This window comes from Zootermopsis nevadensis, unplaced genomic scaffold, assembly GCF_977971745.1.
Source record: "Zootermopsis nevadensis isolate Lab colony 2312 unplaced genomic scaffold, Znev_1.0 Znev_ptg000029l, whole genome shotgun sequence".
Taxonomy (NCBI): Eukaryota; Metazoa; Arthropoda; class Insecta; order Blattodea; family Termopsidae; genus Zootermopsis; species Zootermopsis nevadensis.
The window spans coordinates 13402162-13418957 of NW_028259161.1; the positions used below are offsets into that span (position 1 = coordinate 13402162).

The window sequence follows — 16796 nt, forward strand, 5'->3', positions numbered from 1 at the left end:
TTAAACAAACGACTGTATACAGATCCATTTTTTTTTCGACTGTCGTACAAAACTGTCAGTATATAGCTGGGGTTCGTATTGATATTGTTGAAGGAAATTTTATCCTTTAAATTGAATCTCAGTAGCCTGTTCGGAATAAAAATCCACAGAGGATTGTAAAATTAAGTTACATTTTTCATGATTTTTATCGTCACACGTGTTAGGTCAGAATATGTACATATATTTCGTTACGCATTTTGTGAGTTTCCTTTCTTTAATATTTGGTCACTAATTTTGCATTACATAATTTTAATTCACTCGAGATCAGTTAAGAAGTGAAAACGGACATTAGCTAACTATACTCGGACTTCATTTATCTTATATATAGATGTCAGTTTTGACTAAATATTTTTAAACTGAAAGTTCAGTATTTTCGATATAGGTTTAAAAATTCGTTTCATGTGTAAATATATTTAACTTTCTTTTCTTCTTTTGTAGTCGATAGTCTTCTACCTTCAGGTATCGAAGTTATTTAGACATTTGGTAGGACTCCTTGGATGAGTGATCAGCCCGTCGAAAGGCCAAGATTATTTAACACTAATAATAATTCAGTGAGGCAAAAATATCCACATTGATAACACTGTGAATTGACATAATTGGTCTATAGGCGAAAGTATTGCGTTATTTAATTATGAAATGTATGCAAAAAATGCAATTCAATTATTTCCTTGGCCTCATATTCTAACGGTTAATTAAGTTATGACACAATTTGAAATATTACCTTTGTTAATTATTAATTTGTGTCATTTGATAACCTGTTGAATATAATTTCAAAATATGGTTATAAGGTCCATAACGTAATGTAGTAACACATTGATTTGAATTAAAATTTGTCAGTTTTGCGGTAAAGGCGTGTAAGTCCAAAATTACAACCAAATTATAATTCTTACATTGGAGCCTATATATTTCATATTGTTTAATCTAGCAAAAATATCACCTCTGCATTAAGATCATGTGTAATCTGTATAATCATAGTATTATAAATTTCATGAAAAAATTCAGTATACATAATTTATTATAACGTCGCAAAAAATTATTTTCCGTTTCCTGAACTGTCAGGACTTGAACCTTTTACTCTGGAACCGCCGAATTAATGACTCAATATTGCATTCTTGTAATTGACATTGATCAGACAGTTATTACTGGCTTATTAGTGATTTTGTGTTAAATTTACAACATTGAGTCTCCCTGAAATTTTGTCATAAATTTAATATTTGTTCCGAACAGCGTTTGAACGTTTAATAAATCTCTCTGTGGGTTTACATGTCGGTTCTGCTCGAATACTTTGGGTGATAATTACACGAATTTAATATCTATCTGGGTGACGATGTGCATGTGGACATCTTGCGGACATCAAGAATGGTTCGAGGCCCGTAAGACACAGATGGGAATCCAACGTAATTACGGAAACAATTACAGAGATATTTGCATTTTAATTAGTACATGCAAAGTTCCTTTGGGTATAAGTTCTTGGTAATTGTAAACATTGACCTAAATTACAACAGTATACAAAGCTATGTGTTTTTCTTAACCTTAGGTGTTCGCACCTGAAATTCAATGTCTAACTTGAGCTTTTGAGTGAGTGTCGCCCCACCAATCAGCATCAACGAATTCATCTCACCACTCACTGCCTGCCCTATAAAAGGCCTTCAGAACTGGCTCCACCTCATAACCATCCTGAAAATGGCAACTGAGGCGTTTGCCGAAACGTTGGTTAACGCCAGTCTTTAGACGCGGCTCTCACCCGAAAGTTGAAGTTGAACATTTCTATGTTCTTTGTACACTTTAATGACTGAAATCTTGTTCGATTTAAAATTGTCTGTGTCGCTACTTGAATTTTGAACGTTTTATCGCAGAAAAATAACATCTCAGGGATATGAAAGTAATTTTTTTTCTGGTTAATTTACAGAAAACTGCGTAATTTTCTTAGTAGGTGATATATTCTGGATCCTAAAGTCGATCACATCAACGAGATCGAAACATCAGAATGTTTTATGTATGTCTTATTTTTCGAAATTGGTGCTCGCCTAATTTGAGAATAAATTAAGATGAATACAAAGAGCATTTTTTATTTTAAAATTGTTCGAAACTAATAATTAGTCTCTCACTTTCTCCTAAATATTACCTGTTTTTTTTTTAATTTATGGAACCCAAAACGTCATCATGGTATCAAAATTTCCGCAACTGTCTAAAGCCATGTCAGTCCATTTTATCCGTTCGCAACCATTTTCCCACTCTCCATTTTAATATGAAAATATGCGCTTTGCCTATATCTCCCAAGAGATATATTTATCTCAGGATTTGCGACGGAAAATGCTTTACGAATTTCTGATTTCTTGTAGTCGTGCTACGTGTTCTTCTTACTTAATAACATGTGAAGATCAACAATCATGTACAGTTCCTTGCTACTTCACTTTTATTTCATTGCATCTATGAATGCACTCTGGAAAAGAATTAAAATTTTATTTGTCTCTAAAATTATGTATCTTTTTTCCTATCGTAGTAAGCCCCTTACCTAATTATATTAGTCCGAAGTACCAAAGGTTTTCGCTGTTTCCTTCATGCGTGTTGTTTTGTGCCATTTACAAAAAGTTGCTTTGTTATCGACAGAAGCCCTGACCACGTGACTAATGACGTGTTCACGGTAACGGAATTCATTAAGAGCAAAAGGAAAGCCTCCCCTCGACGTAATTAATAGCTCGCACCCTACTTAGCTTCAGCTATCCCTACGTGTGGCATCGCCCCTTCTTGCTTCTCGCTACCCTATTCCAGTTCTTAAATGTTTTATGTCAAGCTCTGTGTAGCATTTCTGTACATTTTCTTTACAGTGTCTTCTTCTTTGTTTCCATTTCAAGACTTTTTTGATATTTTATCCTTGTATTTCGTTTATCTCTGTCACAAACTATTTAGAAACTGAAGAAATACGTCTTCTTGGTATCGTTGTGTAGTCTGATAGAAGTTTACCAACGTTTCAGATGTACTTTCTGCCTCCATCATCATGGCGATAACTGAGAGTGTTTGAGAATACTGTGCCTAGGACCAAAGATGGATTAAATTGGCGTGTGGCTGGAGGAAGTTATGAGGAGATCCATAATTTCAACTCGTATTCATATATAATTATCAAATCAAGGAGGATGAGATGGGCAGGGCATGTAGCACACTTGGGGAGATGAGATTTTCATGGTGGAATTGGTAGTGGAGAATGGGTTTGATCCATTGGCGGGCTGTTTTGAAAGCGGTGATAAACTTTCGACTTCCGTAAATTACCTTGACTTTCTTGACTAGCTGGACGTACTATCAGCTTCTTAAGAAGGATAGAGAGAGAGAGTGTGTGTGTGTTAGTTAGTTAGTTGGTTGGTTAGTTAGTTAGTTAGTTAGTTAGTTCACTTTAATGAAACCAAAGAATATACGAAAAATTTGTTGAGACTTCTTGTTGATGAAGAGAAATGAAGAAGGAAATCTGAAGCCAACGTAATAGGCTATCAATATCAGAAGACAGAAAACATGAGGATAGAGGTTAACAGAAGGTGCCCGGCCATTTTCCATCGTACTAGACACCAAACGAGTTTAAAACAAACCCAGTGCACAGAATTGAATAGTTCGTATATCCCGGATTCTAATTACTGGCTCTCAGAATTCAATTCTGAAATTGTGCTACAATTTTTATTAGTGGCTTTCAGCATCTCCGCCTTCGTTGTAGGCATAACAGTATTACATTGAAATTGATAGGTTTGTAACGATCTCGTCTCGTCTCTTCCCTCTTCTGTCAATTTGCAATTCATCAGCATCTCTATCGCCTGTTGTCCTATATTCACGATTTATAAGCACTGAACAGCGTTTCTTATGTAGCGAACATACAGAGTGTCCCAAAAAAGATGTTTACACTAACATACTTTGCTCGCCGCTTCAGAGTCAGTTGTGAAGATATTTTGGCCAAGATAATTTCTTTATGCCTGTTTGCTTTCCAATTACGAAAATGTTACTCGAATATTTATTAGCAGTAGAGTTTACTTGATGAACGCGAGTAGTATTCTGTATGGGGAAAAATTTTCGAGCAAAGCTGTACTACTTTAGCAGATATGAAAAGTGTAATTTGCATTATAACTGAGACAGATCGATAAGATTGGGAGCTGCGTGCCGACTGAATATGGTGCAATGTGTCCAACATGCGAGTGAATTAATTACTAGATGAATAGGTTAATTATCCAGAATGATGAGGAATAAGCTAAATGTACAGTCGAGTATATATACACCGAAATGGTATTTGTACCACAGAAATTCTCTTTCTCAGTTGCAACTTCCACGTCATCAAACCGTGTTTACGTGAATGTCATATAATTTGTTCTTGCCAGCTGCACGCTACAAAATGCGGCTGAAAATTCAGATTGTAGCTATGAAATTTTGAAGGCATTCACAACAGGTGTTCAGAAATTGAACCTGATTTCAAGACACGGGAAATCTCCTTTATGTCTGTAATAGGCGTTTGAGTTGTTTTCTTTTCCATTTTGATGTCGTTCATTCAATTTGCCTTTGAATCGTTCACAAATTATCTGGACGGCAGAAACATTGTTCAGTACTGCAAATATTACAGGCCGCCATTAGACAAGTATTTAACCAGTTCTGTCCACCTAACAATTTTGCCCTCCTGTCTAAATATACGTTTTCCAAAACATGTCTCGACTAAAATTCTGTTTGCATTTTTAGTCTTCCACAACATGAACAGTTCACTGAAGCCTCACCTTGTCATTTGTCCAATATTTAAAGTTACTGAAATCTTTTAGGTCTAAACTTGTGTTACGTGTTGGATGACATGTTTGAGACTACATTAAATTTCTTTAATAACTGGACAGATTTCGTAGTTTGTCTGTTGTTAATAATTAGTAAGCAGGAAGCATTTTAAAATTATTTATATGTATTGTGTTGAGGGTTTCTATTTTTTTACGTTAATGCAAAATTCGTGTTTTGTAAGTTTTCTATAATTTGAGAGATTCTCTCTGTTATTGGCATATATATAAACAAAAAACAATGTAGTCTTCAAATATTATGACTAGTTCTTTATAAATAATATATTTTTTATCCCTCTGTCACTGTTCCTCATTATCTAATCAATCAACATACGTAACTAAGGAAGCCAGATATTTCCACTATAATTTGCATATGTATCGAACAATACCTTTGCGAAGGACATCTGATAATTTCTTTACATTAATACAGTCCTTGCATGTGCGAGAAATATGAGTGCATATCCTGCGTCACGTATTCTCAAAAAGAATGACTGAATATGTTGCAGTTATTAAGTTCTTGTGAGGTTCTGAGGAAGGTTAAAACGATCCAAGAAAGAAAAAAAAACTACAAAGTCCGGCGAGAGTCCGCGTGATGAATACCAGAAACACGTTAATTAAAGAACGTAGAAAAGCTTTCCCTCTACACGCCTTTTAGGCGCTTGGGGGGAGTGGTGTTATAGCTCCTTCTCATTCTTAACCTCGGCACTAGATAGGGGTGAGTGGTTAGAATCACGCCCCAGCCGTGTTTTACCCCCGGGAAAGGATCCCGGTACCCACTGGATAGGGGGCTGGATGGGCCCCAGAGCCGGGTCTGTACGCAGAGGCTAGAGGAAACATCCTGTACCCTAATCGGGGATCTAACCCAGATCGTCGAGACCCTAGTCAGCCTGACTGAGCTAATCCGGTAGTAGTAATAAAAATAATGGTAATTGTGATGGTGATGGATTCTGGTGGAGGTAGCGGTATATACGGTAAATATTAAGTATATTCGCCATCGTCGTAGAACATGTTAGTGTTCCAAAGGATTTGATTATTTGTTTCAGAGTATTCAAATAACTAGAAAGCTTGACACTACTATTTCAGCTGCACAAGTTTTATGACAGGGCATATTCTATGTGAAGAAACTATGTCATTTTTATTCTTGTAAGTCACATTTTACTCTCAGTTTACTGTCAACACAACACACTTGATTCAATTGTACAGACATACAAATAATTCTACATCGATGGCGTAAAGTTACTCTTGACAGACGACTGTAATTTGGTAATGTTTTTAAATCATCCAAAGTAAATTAGGCTGTTGGAATATTAAGAATGATTTATATATATCCCACATTTAGGGTCCTAAAACCCAATAAATATTATTACATATCTGTGGTACAATAATCCTTTGTGTTCAGCCATGTTACAAGGTATTCTGTTGCACCGTTTGAAACACTGTATATGTAGGTTTGAGTTGGATTCTCTGTGGTGTTTCAGACAAGCCCGGACGGAAATGTTAGTACCAGCACACTGACTTTCTCCCCTCAAGTGAACGATTCTGGGAAGACCCTGACGTGCCGTGCTGAGAACAGACACATCAGTGGCAGCGCCCAAGAAGACACGTGGACTTTGAATGTTCACTGTAAGTACAGGAAACTCAACACTGAATTCAACGTTTTTGTCATACATTTAACTTGACTTGCGTCTCTTATACTTTAAGAATTTTCACGTGTAAATTACTGTCAGACATTGGGGAGATGAAAAACGCGTATAAATTCCCCCGTGTTTTCTGAGCGATGTACCATTAGAGGCCTTGATATGTAGTGCCCGAAGTGAAAATGGTTGGGCAAGTCACTGAAACTGCGCGCGCACCTCAGTGGGCCTACGCGGCAGTTTCTACGCTGGCCGCGGATAGGATATTGGTGCTCATACTACTGCGAAAACGCGGATACCAAAAACGCGTATAACGAGACACCAAAAAAGAAAATACACTTTCATAAATAGATCTGAATATTCCACCTGTATAGGATGTTAACATTTTGTACCTTTGCTTTGCATACGTATTTGCAAAAACACGTGTGTTAAGTGTTATTGTCAGAAAATTACTTTTCGTTCAGTTAATATTGCCAGCAGATGTTGATGTACGGGTGTTAATACAGTACATATAAATAAAGTGAAAATGCTCATTTTTTTATTAATTGATAAGAATAGACGAACTACGAAAGTTGGTCAGTTTTAAAAGGAACCAAATGTTGTCTTAAACATAACCAATACGTAACACAAGTTTTAGACACAAGAACAGATTTCAGTAAATTTAAATATTGAACAAATTAAAGGCTGAAATCAGCATTTGGATATTTCACTGCAACAGTGTTGCATGCATTACACATTCCGCTCTATAGCGATTTCTAGAACATTAATGTTTTGTGATACGAGATGCGATCGGAAAGTTTCAAGACTGCGCGTATAAAAACCCGTGCACTTATCTCAGGTATTAAATTCATCCATCACCCTCGAAGTAGTTCCCCTGGGAGTGAACACAAAGAAAGATTTCCAGGGATGCTTCCGGGCTTGGCAGCGGCGCTGGGATCGTTGTGTTCACTCCCAGGGGAACTACTTCGAGGGTAATGGATGAATTTAATACCTGAGATAAGTGTACGGGTTTTTATACGCGCAGTCTTGAAACTTTCCGTTCGCACCTCGTATGTTAAAAGAAGGAATTTACCAGAAGTGTACCAGACTGCGCTAGTCGGAGCCACCACCATCTAACTTCACCGCCATCCTGTGTGTATGATACCTGACTGGCAAGGTCTGAGACTTCAGAATTAAATCAATAAACTTGCAGTTTATCACCATGTTTGTCGCTCATTTAAAGTACCACTTGAGCGTAATTATCTAACCGTGATTCAACCTGCAGATAGAACGTCCACTACCGCAGACTAAACTTCCACCAGTTTCCGTCGATTTGGTTGACGCCCAACTTAAGAAAACCTATAACACCTGTCTGTAAGAAACTACAAGATAATCAACACGTGGAGCAGTTAGACGCTGCGCCTTAAACGAGCAGAATTTGTTTTCTATGATTCTCAGATTAAGCAGGGATTAATTACTTATTCAAACATAGTTAACAAATTGATCTTTAAGATAGTTAAATGTAGTGTTTTTCTTTGCGGAACGGACTATATTAAAACATTACAGCGTAACAGTGTACAGAAACTCGGGGTCATAAATCACAAGGAATTTCTGTGCACTACTGACTACAATTCAAAGCGAAATGTGCGCAATTGTTATCTGAGAACTGAGCTCAAAATTTATGTCGCTGTGAATTATTATTCAAACTCAGTCGTGAGTCTGCTTTTCCTATCAACTAAAGTCCACGTAATACAAAATTAATACTTAATAATGCGGCCGAATTAAGGGGAAAATTCTCTTGACGCGGGCTTAGTTTAATTATTCAAGCCACTCTTCAAGTTCCTTTGTCGTGACCGGACGACTAGTTCTTCTCAGTAATCATACACAAAACAAAAGTACATCGGCTCATCTCTGACCATTGACAAGGAAATCGAAGTTCAGGGCAAATAGAATCACAACAGGGAATAATAAACCACGTAACTACGATAGGTGAGAAATTGTGGGCTGTTGTGTATTACTCCGCGCTTCTGCACGACAACGACCTTGAAAGTGCGAAGGACCTACCCCGCGATAGACACATTCTATCACAGTAATTTTTTGGCGAAAAAGAAAACACGCGAACGAGAAGGGTCTATTGTAATACTGGTGATAAAGATTCGAAACTTAGGTGTCTAATCCAACAACGAACAGGACACATTTCTTTGGCCTACGAAAGGTTAATTTCAAAGAAAATTTGAAGGTGAGTTAATAGGCGCGCAAGATCAGGCACACAATAGAAATGCTGTGCTATGAAGATACGGATAACTGCTGATAACGGCAAACGTAGAATGTGCTAATAATTTGACGAGAAGTTACAACACTTCAAAGCGCGGTGTCAAGATATAGACGGAATATTATGTAAAATATCGTGATAGGCCGGAGTGTGTACACAAATTTAAATTTCTCTTCTGGACGTCCATCATGTTACTTAAACAATTACATTGTTCTGAAAACTAGATTCTACTTTTTGTCAGCAGGTAAAAAAGATGTGCAAGAAAGACAGAAAACCTATATTTTGGACCCCTGGTTGAGTTAACCTCAGGCCAATTTAGTTTCTTTTAGGTTAGGTTAGGTTAGTCCAGTCCAATTTAGTTTCTTTTAGGTTAGGTTAGTCCAGTCCAATTTAGTTTCTTTTAGGTTAGGTTAGGTTAGTCCAGTCCAATTTAGTTTCTTTTAGGTTAGGTTAGTCCAGTCCAATTTAGTTTCTTTTAGGTTAGGTTAGGTTAGTCCAGCCCAATTTAGTTTCTTTTAGGTTATTTTAAGTTAGTCCAGTCCAATTTAGTGTCTGTTAGATTAGGTTATGTTAGGCGAAATACAGCAGAGGAGTTACGCTTATACAGTATAACATTTTGTACACTTTATGCTGATTTCGCCTATGTCATTACCCCTCTTCCAATAATTTCCTCTCGAGGCTAAGTGGGGCTGGCCCAAGTAAAACTTTGAGAACGAACAGCTTATCCCTGCATTCTGACAGAGGCCCAGTCTGCACATGTCAACGGGTATTATGCTATAACCCCTTCATTATCCCCACCCCATTTAAAAGTACAGGGTTATTGATGCTTGCATTGCGTGTCATTTATCTTCCTTTTGACCCCACCCTACCATTCTCCCCCATTAGCATTTTTGAATCTCTCTCACTCTATCATCTGGATCTTGACCACACTGCAACACAATACCTCCTCATATGAAATTCAGTAGTTTTTGTACTGTCTCAAAATTTAACCGATGCATTGTTCATTTTCGAAGACGTTAGCCAGTAAATCTATAGCTAAGAGATATGAAGTGAAAAATACGAGCAGCTTTCTTCTTTTGTAAAGGTATAGCAGCTTTTCGAAAATATAAGGTCGTCTAAATAATTTCACAGGACTCTGAATTTCTTTCGTGCAATCCCTGTCAAGCAATACAAAAAATAGATCCTGTCAATAACCTCTAAAGAAGTAGCATCGTTTAAAAAGTAAAACATTGCTAACTAATCAAATGTCTACACTTATATTTGTATTGTAGACTCATTTACGCAAGCGATATAAATAAAGCCACCCATTTTCTTGTACCAAACAATTCGTCTCTATAAATTATATACTACAACGTTTTATCATATTTCTCTACTACGCGCTTATAAATGAAACAAGCAAGCTCAAAACACTTCAGTTTTTTAATAATACAAAAATGCTTTAATTCATTTATTTAGTTAGTTTACAATTATGTTTGTCATTCTAAGGTTATTATTTTTATTATTATTACGTATTTATTGGTCGCTTATTTTAACGACGCTACCAGTATCTCATACAACAAATTAATTTAAATACCGGTTCAAAGATACGAACGTTCTTGTATTTGGTAAACTTCAGTTATGGTACAGTTCGGCTTATCGTTGTCTCAAACTAAGTGAGCTGCCTCCAATTTCTGCATATCAGTCAGTTCTGATAAAGTGTACTCCATACTTTAGTCAACAAAACCTTCTACCAATGGACCTTGACAAATACAACCTTTATTTTTCATTCGTATTTAATGACAAATCGCTGAAACAAGTAGGTCCCATGTTCACGTGGAATTTTACTCAATTTAATTTACCGCATACACCCTTAAATGCTTTGTACTTTTACCACTGATCTCCACCTCTGGTATTTAAAGGGCTGTGTTACCCTTTGTGTTTATATAACCGTTTCTCCTTGGTTTAGAATATAGGCCACAGAATTCACGATTTGATTTTTTGTATTGTACCAAAACATCCTGTATAGTGGGATACTGACAAATACAGGTCAAAGTTGAGATCGTATATCAAAGCGAACGGATAAAAAAACACCACTGGAGAGAAAAGTCTGGAGAAGACGACGGTAAGGCCAATTTTCAATCACGGCAAGCGCTACGGTTGGCAAATCCTTATTCCTTAAGAAGAATAAAGAAACTCGACCACTTTGAGAATGGCTGAAAAATATGAAAAGCTTCGTGAACGAACTGACGCGAGATTTTTTTCTGTCAGGAAAACACATTTGTTTGTATTGCAAATATAATGCAATGGACGTGTTCTCTTTGTCTGAACCAAAGTTTAGAGTCAACAGAAAAGTGTAAACATCACTTCATTGTGTGCTGCATATTCGCCTGTTTGTGTTTGTGGCGAGGGTCTTCATTGTCATTGCATATCAAAGTAATATAAGTTAAACGAGAATGTTAATAAAGTATAATAATAATAACAATAGTCCGTGCCGTAACAGCCCTCTGAGAGCCAAAGCCGACTAGTAATAAAGTATAAACCAAACAATAAATCATAAACTTTGAACTACAGCCTTTAAAATTAATACGGATCGTAATTTTTTCGAGGTTGGTTGTCGTATCTCGGAAAATAAACACGATAGAAGAATGCCACTAAGAACAAACTTATTGGCTTCTTGCTGTTGGCAAACACGTAAATATATTAATTGAATTGAATTAATTGAATTGATAATATTTCAGAAAAACTGTCATAACCCCCCAAAATTGTCCAGAGTTCGAATTTTGTTGAGGGTGGTTTCTGTAGCTTGGAAACTGAAGAAGATAAAAGAACGTCGCCAAGGAAAGTGTTCTTTATTTCGAAGAGGATATTATAGAAACGGAGGCCGCAATACTGAAAAACTATCCTGGGTTTCAATCTCGTTGAAGATGTTTGGTTTCCGGATAATTCAATTACTTATTGTAGTGTGCTGCATCAACATCCGGAAGGCTAGTTAATAATAATAATAATAATAATGTTTTGTGATATCCAACAATACGTGTCGTCGATAAACTTTCGGGCAATAAAAAATTCTAAGAAATGTAAGAATTTTTCGAATTTCCCTGCATTAACACTGTGGAAACTCTTCCAATATCGTACATGAAAAGTACATAAAAACCATTGGTACAACTTGAGCTAAGTCTAGGTAACAGGATGAAAATCCATGGGCCAATTACAGATAAAATTGCGCTGAAGTCCTTCATAAGAATAAATGAATTGGCGCCTTCTACAGCCAACCTCGCAACTGATGGTATTTGAACATTAAATTTAGTGACCCACTGATACATAGTTTTTTAGTCTTGTATTAGACTGTACAGTTGCGGCTGGCGGCCATATATCGTGTTTGTACGGTATACAAACTGCTTCCACGTCACGCGTCGTGACAAAGTGAATTCGTGATAACGAAGTGGCCGTATTTCATTCAGTTGAGTACAGCAGAAACCTAAACTTTATAGTAATATTTCATGGTATTCAAGTAAAGGTATTTCTGAAATTGAGTCTAGTAAGGTCGATAAAGAGAGACGGGGCATAAGATCTTAGTAGCAGATGTGACGTAGGACTGAGATGGTTTTCGTGAGTTCCAGAGTAGTAACGTCTACTGACTTGTTCCATAAAGGTTTCAGACAGACTGTAACATTTTATCTGTACTTGGTTACAGTTTCTGCTCATGGATCCTCAACGAGACACTTAAATTCCTTTTTGAGGAAACTGGATATAATTTATTAATCTTCTGGAAGCTATCTTACATTTCACAATTAAATATTTCCTGAATTAGGGTAGGTCACCTTTAAGCATACACTTGAAATAGTTTAAAGTTGCTAAAAACTGTTATGAACGTTTCTATCTTTAAATATCTACTCTTTAAATAATTTTTGTTCTTCTGTATCATCAGACGTGATTAAAGAACATCATCTTCAGCAGACACTGTTCCTTCCTTCACAGATTTGCTGTTGCCAGTAGGGCGTTGATGGAAACCTTTAGTTACCCCGAAACATGACCCTGGTGAAAGAAAGAATTTAGTCTTCCGAAACAGTATTGACTATTGATCAATATGTAGGTCTGTTAGGAAACCTATAAAGAAATATACTGGTCAGCCAAAGATTCATAACAAATAACATGATTTTTCACGCCTTATTTTGTCTTGTTGGAATAGTGAGATTCCGCTCATTATACGTTATTAGTGAGCACTTTTACTTCTTATTCAGGAGTTTAATGATTCTAACCTCTATTTCGAGACTGCCAGCTTTAATTACTTTTCATGATATTCCTCAGACCCTCTTAACAAATTTATGTAATCCTGTCGTTTGATTCTGTATAACATAATCAGTTGTGGAGAACGTCGTTAGATAAGTAAAGTTTTTGTCAGTGTCTAGAGTTTTTATTGATTTGTCGAAATCGTATATTTTAAAAATCAGTCGTAGGAATCGATAACTAATATTTTGCCTAACAACGTGCTCTGCCATCTTGTTGGTAATCCAAGCTGTCCTTTCAACTAAATTCATTATTATTCACAGATTCGCCCGTGGCGGCACTAGAACTTGGAAGCAATCTTAATGGAAGTTCCATCAGAGAAGGAATGGATGTCTACTTGGAGTGCAATATTCTCGCAAATCCATGGGTGTACAAAGTTGTCTGGAGGCACAATGTAAGTATATACTGCAAACTAGTATTAATAACACAAGACTTTTCGTGTAATAAAAATTATACGTAACAGCTACCATTTGGCTCAACGGTGCGCTGTATTTATTCCACGAGGTCCCATTAAAATTGACCGAGACATTTTATTTTACGCTTTCATTTAATAAAACTGTGTGTTTAATACAATAAAAATTTTATTTGAAGTTCCAATTCTATGATTAAAAAATGTCTTAGTGACCTTTTGCTTTCCGATAAGTTTCCGCGCCAAAATTCTGTAATCATTTTTTGTTCCTACAATCCAGACTTCATATCCAGTCAATTGAATCCTCCTTGATTTTACCGCCTTTATACGGAACATAACAAAATTCACACAACCCGAAGATTAAATATAAATATTTTGTTAATGGGATAGGGAATTTTCAGTTTATCGTGTTCAGTGGCAACACTGGTCTTCTGTCACCCAAGTGAATATTTTGTTTGACCCTAACGCAGTCGTATGAAGTAGTTTAACAGGCACGAGGTGCAATTACGTCATATTGCTGTACTCAATAAGTCAATCATTTTTCAACTTGAAAATCAACGGGACAAATCTTCGAAGATTCTACGAAAGTGTATATTTCTACTGAAAGGCGGGGGACACTTACAACATATGCTGTAATTATGTAGTTATAATAAAATATGCAATTATAATATAAAGATGACATTCAGCGTCGGTTGCCTGCCTTTTTGTACGTCCGTAGTAGAGTAGAGCGCCGATTATCCGTCGTAACTGTTTATGTATACTAGATTATAATAAAATATTTCTGTCACAAATATCACTTTATTCACTCAGTTATTTAAGCATATGGCTAGAAACGTAAAATGAAATAATATTGCTATTAATTTTAATGAAGAATCTCGAGAGACACGGAGACATACGATTATTTTATGAAAACTCCGCTGGTGAATTTTCAGTTGTTTTCTTGAGTTTAAGTTCTTAATTAAAAGCAGATTGCGAAAAAATACAAGTACATCTATATTTTACGAGTTTCGTTATTTTATCGTGGGAACAGATCACTTTATGTTGGTATAATTGAATAAAATTTAAACCACTTTTAGTAACGTGGGTCTCTAAACATGTATAAAATAAGTATTTATATTTTACATTTATATTAACGTAATATTTAATTTTATAATAAAACGACTGCCTCAGCTTCATGAAAACAGGAATAATTTCGATTCTAAATATGAATAAGACACGTTCACTCACATGTAGCTGAATGAAACGTCACAAGGGATTATGTTCCGCGGTGTGGACTGTATAGAACTGGCACTGGTTAGAACCAGTGGCGTTCATTTTTTAATACTAGGTTAAACCTTGTTCGTAAATGTTCGGAATTTTCAAATTGGATTTGCAAGTATCAACTGTCAAGAAACATCCCTCCTCTGCTGAATTAGCAATTAGTTAAAAGAAGTGCATTGTAAATAGTTTTATTTTTGTGAATCATTGCGGTCGAGTGTTTAACCCACCTATTTTATATTCTGGAGGTTCCAGTTTAAAATCTCTGCCCTCAGAACCATCATTCTGAGAGAATTTTATCGTAGCTTTCCTCACTCCCTTCGAACACCCGCCGGTATAGGATCTTAAAGTAATCCACGACCGCTTCCTTCCACATCTTCTCCAATTCATCATCTTTTAGCCACTGTTATCATTCTTTGCTCTCAAGTCATATATACTAACAGTGTCATTAATATTCGCCAAACGAATATCGCGTAGGTGTGGCATGTATGCGTTCGAATATGTATTTGGATATAAATCAATTTTAGAATCAATTCCAGAGCCTGATTTTGCTTTGTTTGTTGAGCCTTCGGGATCTGTTACCAGTGAATTTGTACATCTCAGTCATATGATTAAAATTATTTTATTCTGACTCTTAAATTCAACATACCAACTGTGTTTAATCGATCAATTTTATCTGTAAGATAAAAACCTGTATTTCCCGTAACATAAGTCAGGCTGTTAAGGATTACTTACGATACGTATTGTGTATTTCGCGAACCAAAATGTTTTCGGCAAAATAAAAGTATCTCAAACAATAAAATGGGTAGGCTACAGGCTGGGCGACTGAGGTTCGATTCCCAGCTGGGGGAGACATGTTTGTCTTATCTATCTCACCCAGAATGACTCTGAGGTCCACCCAGACTTCTAACCAGTGGGTACTCGGGGGTTTTTCCCCTGAGGAGAAAGTGGACGGAGCGTGAGACTGACCACCCACCTCGATCTAATTCCGCGGTTAGGTACGAGTGGAGCTGTACCTAACACCCCATATATCCTCATGGAATCGCGGTTAATGAACATGAGTGGAAAGTTTATCTTCCTGTATTCTGTGAGTAAAATGTCGAATCAATGAAAGATGAAAGTGGTTTATATAATAACCGGTTTAATATAGATGGTAAGTTAAATTATCACACCTTCAGAAAGAGTATAGTTAGAATAACTTTACGCTTTAAACTTGTAAAAACTCGGTCAAGTGGGTGGGGGAGGTTGGTATTCGCCCCGTCATGACGCTGACGCATCATCGTGTAGACGTTAGAGTGCAGTCGATCCTCGCTTTAGAAAAACTAACATTACGAAATTTGGCTCATACGAACTCTTATAACGAAACGTTTACCCTCAGCTTGGAAACTTGGACCCTTCAAATAAAAAATTTCCTCAAAAAATCCCTCCCAAATCCCCAACCAACATAACCTTCCTATCTGATGATTACGCGGAGAATCCTGATGATCCCCCCCCCCCCCCAATCCCAACGTCTTTTCTTCGGTCTCCATAAAATGTGCCTCAATCCACTTCAGAGACCCGAAGTCTCTTAATCCAAAGGAGATAAATTTGAAGCCAAGAAAACTGTTTACTTTCGCGTTGTTGTTACAGGACGTATTTCTTTTCAAGCATGTGTAATAATTTGTTTCTGTTGTCTGCATGTTTCGTTTAAGGAAATATTTTTCTATTTTTTTTATACTTTGTCTGTTTTCAGGAACGTAACCCTCAGTTATAACATTGTGCTTACGGGAAACAGCAACTCGCTTTACGGTACTCTTCCTTAGAGCGTCTACCCTCTTTAAAATCTCCATTACTTTTCAGAATTCAGGATACAGTTTTATCCCGGTTAACAAGCATTCAGTTGTTTTTCTTCCTGCAACGTCTAGAGGAAGTTTAAACATTCCAATTTTTCCGTTCTTTACCTTTTGTAAAACTCTGAGTTTTGCTACCGTGTTCACAACATGCCGCGAACAGGCCCTATCCTGAGCTACATTAATCCAGTCCACACCCTCCCACCTTATTTCCTAAAGATCCATTTTAATATTTTCCTCATACTTACGCCCAGATCGGTCGAGTTGTCCCATTTCTTCGGGCTTAAAACTAGCGTTTTACGCATATTTTACGTTTTCGCAATGCGT

At 36.6% G+C, this 16796-nt stretch overlaps 1 protein-coding gene across 4 annotated transcripts in view; it reads left to right on the forward strand.

Annotated features, from left to right (window-relative positions):
• Positions 1 to 16796, forward strand: part of LOC110840276 (nephrin) — a 545495-nt gene that overhangs the window by 500902 nt on the left and 27797 nt on the right. For all 4 annotated transcript variants that reach the window (XM_087357910.1, XM_087357908.1, XM_087357909.1 and 1 more), the window contains 2 exons: positions 6302 to 6446; positions 13238 to 13368. In XM_087357910.1, the coding sequence (XP_087214036.1) occupies positions 6302 to 6446; positions 13238 to 13368 (276 nt within the window). The remainder of the gene's footprint in view (positions 1 to 6301; positions 6447 to 13237; positions 13369 to 16796) is intronic.